The sequence below is a fragment of the Equus quagga genome, chromosome 3 (assembly GCF_021613505.1).
Source record: "Equus quagga isolate Etosha38 chromosome 3, UCLA_HA_Equagga_1.0, whole genome shotgun sequence".
Taxonomy (NCBI): domain Eukaryota; kingdom Metazoa; phylum Chordata; class Mammalia; order Perissodactyla; family Equidae; genus Equus; species Equus quagga.
In genome coordinates, this window is record NC_060269.1 from 37,886,080 (window position 1) to 37,899,733 (window position 13,654).

The 13,654-nt window shown below is 34.9% G+C and overlaps 1 protein-coding gene across 4 annotated transcripts in view; it reads right to left on the reverse strand.

The window, feature by feature from the left end:
- LRBA (LPS responsive beige-like anchor protein) overlaps positions 1-13,654 on the reverse strand; it is a 710,247-nt gene that overhangs the window by 188,519 nt on the left and 508,074 nt on the right. For all 4 annotated transcript variants that reach the window (XM_046655938.1, XM_046655936.1, XM_046655939.1 and 1 more), the window contains exons 43-44: positions 10,071-10,186; positions 5,931-6,043 (exon numbers count right to left, since the gene is read on the reverse strand). In XM_046655938.1, coding sequence (XP_046511894.1) covers positions 5,931-6,043; positions 10,071-10,186 — 229 coding nt within the window. The remainder of the gene's footprint in view (positions 1-5,930; positions 6,044-10,070; positions 10,187-13,654) is intronic.

A 13,654-nucleotide genomic window follows, 5' to 3' on the forward strand; every position in this document is an offset into this window, starting at 1 on the left:
GGTGGTTACTGGGGGTTGGGGAGGAAGGCACAAAGGGTGAAGTGGTGTACCCACAACATGACTAACAATAATGTACAAGTGAAATTTCACAAGGTTGTAAACTATCATAATCTTAATAATAAAAAAAAGGGAGCTCTTCTAGAACTCTAGAAAGGTTATTTATTTAAACATAACTTATTTTGTGAAGCCAATTTTACATTTTAAAAAATTAATGAAAAGTGGTATTTTTACTTTTTATGTACATAAAATTTAAATATTGGAGGGAGAGAGTAGGATATAATAGCCTGAGAATTAAAGAGCTGTCCAGTTTTTATTATTGATCTTCCACATGGCTCACTACACAAGTCAAACTAATACAGTCCCCATTTACTAGACTAAAGACTTCTACAGATTCCAGTGAAACATCACAGGATCTTAGAACAAATATGATACCTAAATGTAAGTAAAGTTTTCCTTTAAAACAAACAAACAAAAAAAGAAAACAACCAGTTATCCATTTAGTATTCCTCACAGTCAATGGATCACCTGGGAAATTCCGCTGATCTGGGCCAGATTTGGCTATTTTTGGATGTGCTTGTTCATGTTTTTGTGGTCAGCTGAGGATGGCTTGTGCAGGATGGCCTCAGCTGGCACAACTCAACCACCCTCCATGTGTCAGTCATGTCCCCATAGCAGGATAACCTGGGTATGTTTGAGGCATGTTTGCAAGGTGATCACACAGAAGCAAAAGCAGGAACACGTGTGCACTTTTTCAAACCTCTGCATTCTGTCTAGTTTACTAATATCTTTCTTTTCCCCTTGCTGGCCTCTTTTTTTTTAAATTGTAGTATGTGGTAAAATATACATAATATAAAATCTACCATTTTTAAGTGTACAGTTCAGTGGCAGTAAGTACATTCACATTGTTAGGCAACCATCATCACCATCCATCTCCAAAACTTTTTCACCTTGAAAAACTGAAACTCTCTAATTGTTAAATAAGTCCCTCCTTCCCTGCTAGCTCCTGGCAACCACCACTCTATTTTCTGTCTCTATGAATTTGACTAATCTAAATACCTCATATGAGTGGAACCATACAGTATTTGTCCTTTTGTGAATGTAAATGGCTTATTTCACTTAGCATAATGTCTTCAAGGTTCATCTATGTTGCAGTGTGTATCAGAGGTTCCTTCCACTTTAAGGCTGAACAATATTCCATTGTATGCATACACCACATTCTATTTATCCATTTATCCATCAATGGATACTTGGATTGCTTCCATGTTTTGGATAATGTGGATAATGCTGCTATGAATATGAAAATGGGTATACAAATACCGCTTCCAAGGCTCTGCCTTCAACTCTTTTGGGTATATATCCAGAAGTAGGATAGATGGGGATTACATGGTAATTCTATTTTTAATTTCTTAAAGAACTGCCATATTGTTTTCCACATCAGCTGCACCATTTTACATTCCCACCAAAAGTACACAAGGGTTCCAATTTCTCTACATCTTCACTAATATCTGTCATTTTTTGCTTCCTTTTTTTTTTATAGTAGCCATCCTAATAGACATGAAGTGGTATCTCATTGTGGTTTTGATTTGCATTTCCCTAATGATTAGTAATGTTGAGCATTTTTTCATGTGCTCATTTGCCACCTGTATGTCTTCTTTGGAGAAATGTCTGTTCAAGTCCTTACCCATTTTTGAATCAGATTGTTTGGTTTTGTTGTTGAATTTCAGGAATTCTTTATATATTCTGGATATTAATCCCTTATCAGATATGTAATCTGCAAATAAGGCTTTCTTTTGAAAATGAGAACTCTCTTTTAAAAGTGAAAAAGTAGATATATGAACTGCCACAACTTCTTGGTTATAAGCCCCATACCAGGCACCAGAGATATAGAAATTAACAAAACATAAAATTTCTATTCAATGATTTCCCTTATTAGGGAATGCAGAGAAAATGTCAAAATTATAATACATTATGTAATGTATTATAATAAAAGTATACAGAGAGTAGCATGGAAGTACAAATTTCTAGATGAATGGAAGAGCAACAGCAAAGGCATAAAAGGTAAAAGAGAATAGAAGACATCATAGGATCAGATGACTGTAGCAAAGATGGGGGCAGAGACAGAGATGTGGTAATCAAACAGGCAATGGCCGTACCTAGACACCGTTGTTTGTCATGATGAAAATGTTAACCTTTGTGTTGACATCACTGATGACTACTGTGATCATCTGGACTGTGTGAAAAAGCAGATAATATCCTATGTATACAGAGTATGGGTTACTCTCAAATATTCCTAATGTTAATCATGCCAGGGCAAAAAAGTATACACCCTGAGACAGGTAAAGAAGGGGACACTCTTCCTCTGACATCAGAAAAGTGGAAGCCCCTGGCCTCTTATGTGAAGGAAACTAGATATGGTGACTGAACTGGTACCTGTCATGTGGGGATCTGCAGAAACTAGGCAGTGATACTCAAACTGAGATGGTAAATCACTGACTACCTCATAGTACTCAGTAGAGCTATGACTGGGTACTCAGTAGAGCTCTACTTAAATACTTCACTGTAGCCTAAAATGTATTTGGAAGCGTTAAGGGAAGGGATTATGCATATTCTTAGAAGAAGTCAGTACTAAGAGCAGGAAGTCTGGCGTTCTGAGAACTTTAGAGTGACCTAGAGGGAAAGGGAGCAATGCTGTTTCAAGGTATAGGCAGGGAAGAAGGAACAAAGAAATCTCCAGGTTAGATCTGTGAAATACATAAACATTCTTTAGGTATTGCTGGAAATTACAAAGGAAAGAAGCTTCAAAAGAAAAACTGGACTTTCTGACCACCTGAACAAATGGGATCCGGGAGTCTGTACTCCTTATACATTAAAGGAAATATGATCCTAAATTTAAATTGGAGGAATCAGTTTCAACTCATGATGTATTTCATCTTAATTTTTTTCCTAGTTCTTTCTCAAAGGGCCTAGAAATAATGACAAATCCAGTAACAAGAACAATAGATCAAACTGTGGTCTTCAGATGTTATTTCTCTTTAAAAGGACTCCCACTAGGGCTCCTTAAAGAAACAGATGATTCTAGAACTGGGCCAGAAAATGTAAGGGTTAGGACTAGAGCACCTTGTCCCACCAGAGAGAATGGAAGTTATCAAAGACTACTAAGATTAAGATTGAATCAAAATGACTCGGGAGCAACTTGAAGAATCTTCCCGGGGTCAAAGTAGGAACAACTGAACATTAATAAAAATAATAACCGCAACGGATTTAAACATCAAATGCATTTAAGTCAGTGAGTTCATAAAGATCTTTTTAAAAAATTAGTTAAGTTTCATTGGAGGATGTTAACCAATTCACTGTTTTGAAAATTGGTATATAAAGAGAAAAAATGAAACTTTTATCCTGCCTTTCCAATGCAAGGTACCATTAGAAAACCTAATAACAGATGAAGGGAAATGTCTCATCATAGAATGATTCTCAATAGTAAATGAAATAAATGTGACAGAATTGAAATACCATGATTTTGCAATGCTTACCAAACTAACAAATCAAGGCATTAAATATCAATGACTGCTAACCTCACAAAAGAGAAGTAAAGTAGATACATGACCTCTGACAGAAGAACGCGAAAACTTCCTATGAAGCAGTCTTCCTAAAAATATCTAATCTGAATTCGATCAACCTCTGGAACCGACTACCAATTTATAAGAAATATAGAAGACAGAGGAAGGAAACTGTTAAACTATATCAAAGGGATGCATAAGCAAAACCCAAATTGTGAAAAAATATACAAGACAAACACTGTGTTTCTTCAACTAAAAAATTAGAAAGAAAAATTAAAGATGAAAGAAAAACCCACAAAATTAAAAGAGACTTAAGAGATGTATCCACTGATTGCAATATGCGATCCTTATTTGGATCCTGATTTGAATAAACAAACTAAATAGAATTTTGAAAGTAGTAATTCATTGGAAATATGATACCTACTGGGTATTTGATAATATTTTATTTTCTTTTTTCTTTTTTTTCTTTTCTTCCTTTTTCTCCCCAAAGCCCCCCAGTACACAGCTGTATATTCTTAGTTGTGAGTCCTTCTAGTTGTGGCACGTGGGACGCCGCCTTAGTGTGGCCTGATGAGCAGTGCCATGTCTGTGCCCAGGATTCAAACCAACGAAACACTGGGCTGCCTGCAGCGGAGCGCGTGAACTTAACCGCTTGGCCACGGGACCAGCCCCTGGGTATTTGATAATATTAAGAAATTATGTTAGTATTTTAGGTTTGCTAATGGTATTATGGTTGTACTTCAAAAAGAATTCTTAGAAGTACATATTGAAATATTTATGAACGAAATGATAGGTCTGGGATTTGCTTCAAAGTAGTATGGGAAGAGGGAAAGAAAATGAGAGTAAAGATAAAGTAAGTGTAACCATGAGTTGATAACTGTGGAAGTAGGGTGATTGGTACATGGGAATTTATTATGCTATTTTGTCTACCTTTGTATATACTTGAAATTCTCCATGCTAAAATGCTAAAACAAAAAAAGACATATAACCTCATTTTACATCACAAAATAATGGTTCAAGATATTCTATTTATTGATAATCCAGGACAGAAAAGAAAGATCTTGAAGAATACCTGAAGATATGGGAAAATACTTAGAGAAAAGTTAAAAATAGTGTGTATGTGTACATATATATATATAATGTAATCATTCCTTATTGATATGTAGTAAATTAGGGGTAATTTTTGTTTTCTTATTCACATTTTTGACATTTAAAAATCTAATATAGTTAACATTAATACTTTATAACTTAGGGAAAATGTCATATATATTTTATTATTTAATTCATTTAACACATTTATTGAACAGCAGGCGCTGTGCTAGGCATAGGAGAAATAATGGTGAACAACAAGAACTCTATCACTATGGAGCTTAGTGGGGGAGAAAGGAAAAACCAAAATAAGTAGGTAGAAGGATATGTAAATGCAAGACATTGTAGGTGCTATGAAAGAAACAGAGCAGAATATCAGGGAAGGAAAGTAGTCAGTAATGGTCTCTATGAGGAGGTGACCTAAAGGACTAGAGTCAGCCACTCACACAGTAGGGAGACAAATATTAAAGGCAGAGAGAGCAAAGCTCTGAATTGGGAAAGATTCATTCCGCAATCAAAGCTAAGTCAAGGGAGCCGGCTCCATGGCTGAGTGGTTAAGTTCACTTGCTCCACTTTGGTGGCCTGGGGTTCGCCGGTTCAGATCCTGGGTGCAGATCTATATACTGCTGATCAAGCCGTGCTGTGGTGGCATCCCACATAGCAGAACTAGAATGACCTGCAACTAGGATATACCACTATGTACTGGGGCTTTGGAGAGACAAAAAAAAAAGCTAAGTCAAGAAAGGTTTAAGCACTGGATTTATATAATTCAATGTTAGATTTAAAGAAGGTTCATTCTGTCGCATGAGGAATGGGATTAGAGGGAGCAGGGAGATCAGTTAGGAGGTTGGGAGCAGTGCAGGGTTACTTGTCTTTTTTAAGAGTACTGGTGAGAAATTGCCATGATTTTCCTCCTATGTTTTATCAAATACTAACACTCTTAGAAGTTGATATTTGGGAATAATGTCTTTTTAAATGTACATGACAAAAGGAATATAACTGTTAATATATGAACTGTGGGCCGCCAAAGCAGAGCGTGCAAACCTAACCATCATGCCACTAGGCTTGCCCCGTAACTATTAATATTTTTCATTGTTGTCGAGCTTATCATGCACATTAAATTTCTAAATTTCAAATTTGAGAATACTGAAAATACATTTAAAAGATAAACATATTAAAGTTATAATTAAAAAAACTTTTAAGGAGTAATGTGAAAATTAAAAATGATCAAATTTATTTTTATATGCAAGACAATTATATTTCAGATGATTACTGAGAGATTACCTTGGACAAATCTCTGAAGTTACTTGGCAAGGTAAGATCCAGTTCTTCTGATTCAAAATTAGTGATGACCCAGGGAAACACTGGATACTGATTTAAATCATTGTAACTTCGTCCTAGGAGAGAGAAAAAAAAAGTAACTCAATTTAGAATAACAAAATGAAATGATAAACTGATTGAGGAGTATAATTTACTAAAAATAACAAGAAACACTGGCAATTTTTGAGTGAGAGATCTTGTTCTTAGTGCTGTCCATACACTATTTCATTTAATCCTCACAATAACCCTATTAAATTAGCATTGTCCTCACTTTACAGATGAAAAATCTGAGGCACAAAATGTTAGGTAATTTGCCCCAAATCATGCAACTAGTAATGGTTGAACCATATTCAAATCTAGATATTCTGGCCCCCAAGTTTATGTTCTTGTAAACTACACTTGACTTTTTCATTACTTGAAAGCCAGCAGCAAATAAAATAATCTTTATTAAGACTTTAAAAAACAATTTGCAATTCTCATAGAGATCTTCAAAACCAGAATCCTTTCTCTGCCATTAATTAACCAACCATCCAACTAATCAACCAAGTTTAAGTGACCTAACCCCTGTGGGCATTTATTAGTCATCTGTAAAATGAGGATGTTGTATTAAATAACTGAAATTCCTGTGACAGCTTTCAAATTCCCTGATCCTCCGAATACAACGTACATCATTGTCAATGTTGCTTTCCCCCACTCCTAGACGCTGTCACATACTCTTCTATACTTCTTCTAAACTAATGACATTCAATGACACATTTAGGTCTACTAAAAATATGAGTAAGGCAAAGGATGAGGTAGCCCTTTTACATATATACAGCAGTTTTCTGGATATCATTTCTTTAAGGAGGCAGCATGGTGGAGTAAATCATTGTTTCTGGAGTCAAAACGCTGGCATTTGAATCCCAGCTCCACTATACTAGTCTACAACCTATTTTTAGTCAGATTTAACGTGAACAGACTTTTATGGCTAAAATATAAGGAAGACAAGTATATGAATATTGTTTGAATTCCTTTCTTATTGAGTATTCTAGCATTTTCACTCCTTTCTCTTTCTCAAATATATCTCGATGTCATACCAATATATAGCTGAATATTCAAGTACTTCTCCACCTAGACTCTTGGAATCTAAGCCCTCCTTATGATTTGGTGTTCTTAACTTCATTTCACTCTATACATCTTGGGCTTGAGGCCTACTAGAGTAACAGAGATCTTCCTTGACTGACCTGGATAGACTTACAAAACATGAACAACTAGGTAACTTTACTTCAGAGGTAATTACGTCACTACATATTTCTGTCAATTTTAATTTCTCCCAGGAAAAAATAACCAAACTCAGCAGCAAAAAGCAGTTTATTTTGATTCCCTTTTTCTCCCCTACTTCCCTCTCCTTCTGATGGAAATGTTAGTAAACAGTAAAATCTTCATCTTGTGCCATCTGCTTAAATCATCAAGTTTATTGTACCTAACAAAAAAGAGTATGCATCTGCTCAGTGTGAACAGACTTTTATTAAGTTAAACTCCTCAATATATGGTTATTGAATGCCTACTGACTGTCTTTTGAGAATTGTTATGGTATCATGGGAACCTGATGTATCACAAATACCATCCAAAACAAATTATTGATTCTATTCTTTAAAGAGAATATCCAGGGAATATATTTAAAAGACACTGTAGGTACAATAGAAGCATTTGAGAGTAGATCACTATTCTCCATAATTATTACTGCACATTCGATCTATGTGTTAATTAATTTATCACAAGCAAAATACATCCATTAAGCTTATGTAAGTTTCTTGTCTCTCACTACTACTTAAAAATCCTTTCAGTCACTAGTCATATAATCCCTACTAAATTCCACGTAACTGTTCTAACTTTCTTCATTTCTTTCCCTCAACTGACTGTAAGACGAACATCTTCTTAAGTGATAAAATTTAAGACTTTTCAATGTGAGCCCTTAACTTCCAATTCTTCATAATACTCCCTGTCTTCCTCACTTCCCTAACAGTCTTCATTCTTTGTGAGGTGTAATTACTTCACCTCAGGCTTGAACTCATCTCCCTCACAACTTGAGTTGTTACTTTTCTTTCTCTCTCTTTCATGGCTTCTGTCCTCTGCCTTAACCTATCCTCTCTTTACTATCACACAAGAAAATTAATCTCTATCTAATGTTCTCATTTCATCTTCAACCACTCAGCCCTTATAATAAATCTTTTTTCCTTGCTTTGAAAATGAACACCTATAAAGTAACCACTAAGTCCCCAAATGCCAAAGCCAAAGGTGTGGCCTGTACTCATTCTTAATTCTCCCTACGTCTCTACAGTATTTGAAACAGGTGACCAAGGCCTCTCTCTCTTTCTCCCTTGCCCCTTGCCTCTCAAGACATTTGCTTTAAGTCTACAAACTCGGGGATTACTCATTCTCTTTTCTCCTTTACTAACTTTGCCCCAGACCTTATCTCACTGCTTTCTGTACTGTCTGGCTTGATAATCTCAACTCTCTCTCAGTGATTTCCTCTCTATGGAGAAGAAATCCAAAGTCCTATCTCTAAATTCCAAATACCCTCTTTCACCCAAACTTTCAACAATTCTTTTTGATAACCTGGATGTCTTGCTAGCACAGTAAAATCAGCATCTTTCCCTAGATCAACTTTTCTGACTTCTTTTTCCATTAATGACATGACCATTTTCCAGAGATGTAGGCCAGAAGCCTGGAAGTCTTTTCTGACACTTTCTTCTCATTTACACCTACATTCAGTCAGCTGGATGTCAAATGGTTGTACCTCGTAAATTCTTATGCTATTGATCCTTCATTGTCATTCCCACTATCACCTCTCTAATGCAAACCATCATTACTTTTTATATATAATTGTTTCCTAACTTTGCTCTCTGTCTATTCTCTCTCTACTCCAATTTATCCTTCATTCTGCCTCCAAGTTAACTTTTCATACAGTTCTAATATCACTCATTTGCTCCAAAACTTTCGGAAGTTTCCCAATGAATTGACTGCTAACTACTCAAATTGACAGAAAATCTTCCACAATGTTTCCACACTATCTTTCTAGTTTTTTCTCATCATACCTTTATGAATACATACTTTATGTACACACATGCACGTACACACACACACATACTTTACCATTAATCATTCTCTAGCTATACTTCATATTTTCCCATCTTTGCATGTTTGCTTATGCCTTCAGTTTTACATGGAATGACTCCTAAACTCCCAACTACCTCCTCTGCCAATTAAAGTAATATCCACCATTACACAAACACGAAACTTTCCTGATTTTTTCCTTACTCCCATCAACTGAATGAATATTATATAATTTCCCTCCTTTGTGCTTTTAATCCCCATAGTACCTTGTATTTTGTATTTCTTTTATTGAATCTATACCCCTTTGTTCTAGAATCACATAAATGCTGACATTCGTACTTAAAACAACTTCTCTGAGAATAAGCAACATGCCTTATTCTCTTTGTATCTCCTTTGTGCCTCAAATATAAACTGTGTCAGTTTGTTGAACTGAATCTCAAATGTCTCATAAATACATTCTCCATTTCCTTTATACTAGTTTTCACAAAAGAAAAGTAATGACACATTTCTATTCTTTACTCTCTCAATAGGTGATCTTCAATAATATTACATGATTATAGACCTCTTACAGGGCCATTTAGTCTTTAGATTTTCATCTATAGGTTATAATATAAATGTTCTTTACTTAATATTTTACCCAGCTTTCTTTTTTCTATGTTGTATTTCATTGCTTCATCAAACATTTCTAATCAAGTTATTAATAGGTTCTTAAGATTGTATATGGGTTTTCGTTCCTACTATTCCATGATAAATCCATTCTTACTATATTAAATAGTTGTAAATTTTCATATTATATTTTTGGAAAAGAGTATTTATACTCATTTTTAATTTCCCTCCAGTAGTCAACTGTTCATGTAAACTCTATTATTAAATTACTCTTGATAAGGTATTCATGTGGTAATAACGAAAATAAAAATAAGCTATTTATACCAGTACTCAAAATAATCTAATCATATCACCATTAATAATTTATCTTTGGAAATAAGCAAACATGTAGGCTTAAATTACCTGCTATTGTGTTGAGAAACATTAAGTACTCAAAATTTGAAATCTCTCTGTGTTGCCATCTTTGTGTCATATTAGAAGCTTTAAAAAGTTGACGTGGACTAGCTAATGAGATACGCCTGCAAGAAAAAGAATTCAATGTAGAATCAATTTAAATGTAAGATTAATTATATCACAATAATAAATCACGAATATCTGTGCTTACTCAAAATGATATCTATATAATTCTGAAAAGTTCTATTCATGTTCTACTAATGAATACCAGAGATGTTTCAATCTATAATTAATGGTGAAACAAAGAATTTGGACTACCCGTAGGTCTATTATACATGTTCTATCCATTAAGGTAAGCTGTCATTATAATATCTAGGTTCATTAATAATAGTATGATTAATAATTCACTGCTTTACTGATATAAAAGCAATTACAGTAATGAAAAATACATATAAAGTTGTATTCACATCACCAATTTTAATACTCATCTCTTAAAGACAACATATTTGTATAACATAAATTTAAATATTACATTTGTATACCCTTTGTAACAGGGGAAAAGGATTCTAAACTCTCGAGGTGTCTACTCATGGGGTGGGACAAAGGTAAGATAAACTATTATATTTTTATACAGCTTAATAGAAGACCAAGTTTTCTGTATTTTCTTAGTACAGTATAAATAACAAAGGATACAACTGACCAATATCATGTAGCAGTGGGACATAGGTGGCAGGATTAATTACTACATTCAGAGCCTAGAATCTCAGAGAAGTATTCTGTCACAGTTTCCTTACACCAAGGAGAAGGTAATTATTTTTAAAAAAGCTTTATTTACAAAGGGATAATACACATACCATAAAATCTACCCATTGTAAGTGTACTGTTCAATGATTTTTTAAAAGTTAATTTCTAAGTTTGTGCAATTATCACCACAATGCACTTTGTAACATTTTCATCACCACAAAAACTTGCCTTGTGCCAATTTACAGTTAATCCCCATTCCTATATGCTTCTTTGCTTATTGCATAGGCTGCAATCTCCAATATAATGTTAACAGGAGTGGTGAGATTGGAGAACATTCTAGCCTTCCTGATCTTAGGAGGAAAGCCTTCGGTCTTTCAACATTAAGTATGATGCATACTATGGGATTTTTTGATAGATCATATTTATCATTTTGTACAAATTCCCTTCTGTTTCTAGTCAGTTGAGAGTTTTTAATCATGAATGTGTGTTAGACTTTTCAAATGCTTTTTCTGTATCTATTGAGATGATCATATGGTTTTTGTCCTTTATTCTATGAAACTGGTACATAACATTTATTGATTTCTCAGATTTAAACCAATCTGCATTCCTGTGATAAAACCTAGATGATCATTCTATAATTCTTTTTATATATTGCTGGATTTCGTTTGCTAATATATTGTAAAGGATTTTTGCATATCTATTCATTAGAGATATTGGTCTATAGATTTTTGTTGTCTGTTTTTTTGTGATGTCTTTGCCTGGTATTGGTGTTAGGGTGATATAACCTCACAGAATGAGTTGGGAAGTGTTTCCTCTTCTTCTATCCTCCAGATGAGTTTGTGAAGGATTGAATTTATTTCTATTTTAAATGTGTGATAAGATTCACCAGTAAAGACATCTAGGCCTTGGCCTTTCTTTGTGGGAAGATTTTTAAATTACTAATTCAATTTCTTTACTTGTTATGGGTTTATTCAGAATTTAAGTTATTCTTGAGTCAGTTTTGATAATTCTCTCTAGGAATTTTTCCCTCTCATCTAAGTTGCCTCATTTGTTGGCTAAAATTGTTCATGATATTCCCTTCTAATCCTTTTAATTAATATATGGCCAGTAGGGATGTCCCTACTTTCATTTCTGATTTTGGTAATTTATGTCATCTCTTTTTTTATGGTTAGGCTAAAGTCTGTCAATTCTATTGATCTTTTCAAAGAATCAACTTTTGTTTCATTGATCTTTTGTTTGTTTGCTTTTCATTGATTTCTGCTCTAATTTTCATTATTCATTTTTTTCTACTTGCTTTGCATTTAACTTGCTCTTTTTTTTTTTTTTCTAGTTTCTAAAGGTAGAAGCTTAGGTTATTGATCTGAGGCATTTCTGTCTTTCTGATATAGGTACATAAAGCTATAAGTTTTCTCCTAAGCACTACTTTAGCTGCATCCCATAAATTTTGACATGTTATAACTCTGTTGAGTACAGAAACCCAAATCACTATCCTTCCCAGTCCCATGAGAGGAGGAGTGGCCAAAAAGTACCAAGGACTACATTGTAGAGCTGCAGCAGCATGTGTGGGAACAAAAAGAAAGGAGCTGCCAAGCCCAGGTATTCTTTAGGTGCTTGGAGGGACATAGGGGAGGAACTGGCACAGAATCTGGAGCAAGAAACCAAAGGAGAAAAAAAGCCACTCCAACCATCCCCTGTGGCCTAAACTTTCCCTCTCCCCTGTTCTTCACCAAGCTTCTAACTTGCAGGATAAGATGATCTCCTGGTAGCTGTTCTAACCCTTCATAAACAGGTGCTAAATTCCTTAGTTAATGCTCCTGTGAGAAAAAAAATAAATAAATGCCTGAATTCAGTGATAGGGTTGGGGAAAACACTAAAACGACATGTGGGTAGAGCCTTTGGGCTTATTCAACCTATTGTATGGCTTATAACTGGTATTGATGTGTATATGCTTATACTCTAAGTACGCATAAAATGTCAGAATATTCCAGATCAAGAAGAGCTACAGGTAGAAAAGTGATAGAAGGATTAACTCTCCTGCCATTTGCTATTAGTGGTAGGTCAGGATTTAGTACAAGTGTCTCTAGTGGTTAAATGACAGAAGCCTCACACCTAAACCAGAACCAGATGACGTAGCCCATAAACTGCAACAAAACCGCAGGGCCTGTTTGCCAGGGAGAGCTTGTTGATACTGTATGGACACATTCACAATATTCAACCCTCTGGCATCAAAAACTGCTCTTGCTAAATGCAATGGACACTTTTTAGTCTACATCTTACTGGTTCCTCTTCAGATCTGAACTTCTTTAAATACTTTTATCCTTTGACATCACATTTTCCTGCATGTATTTTTTGAGCCACTCCTGTTTTTGTTTTTGTTTCATTTTGTTTTTCTGAAGGGGGATGTGTTCTGTTTCATTTACCCGATGTTTAAATGTTATGGTTCCTCAGGATGCAGCCCTACTTCCTCTTGCCTGTCCTACAGTCTCTCCCCAGATAAGCTTATTCCTCTCATGGCTTCAAATTTCATCTAAATGGTAGTGATTCCCAAGTACTACATCTTTCTTTTGAGCTCTAGACATACATCTTTATATCTAACTTTGATGTGAATTAAGGCTGCCCCAGCTAGAGAAGCCCAAGGTGATCTGGCCTACATGCCAAACTATATGACCCAGTGGAGTTTTTTATGATATGAATTAGGGCTGCCCCAGGCAGAGAAGCCCAGGGCATCCTCACCTACATGCCGATCTATATGGCCAGATTCATATCTAAAAGTTATATGACCGCACAATAACCAGACCCCATCTGCACTGAAATCATTTAATGACTTTTTACATCATCTTTTCTTTTTC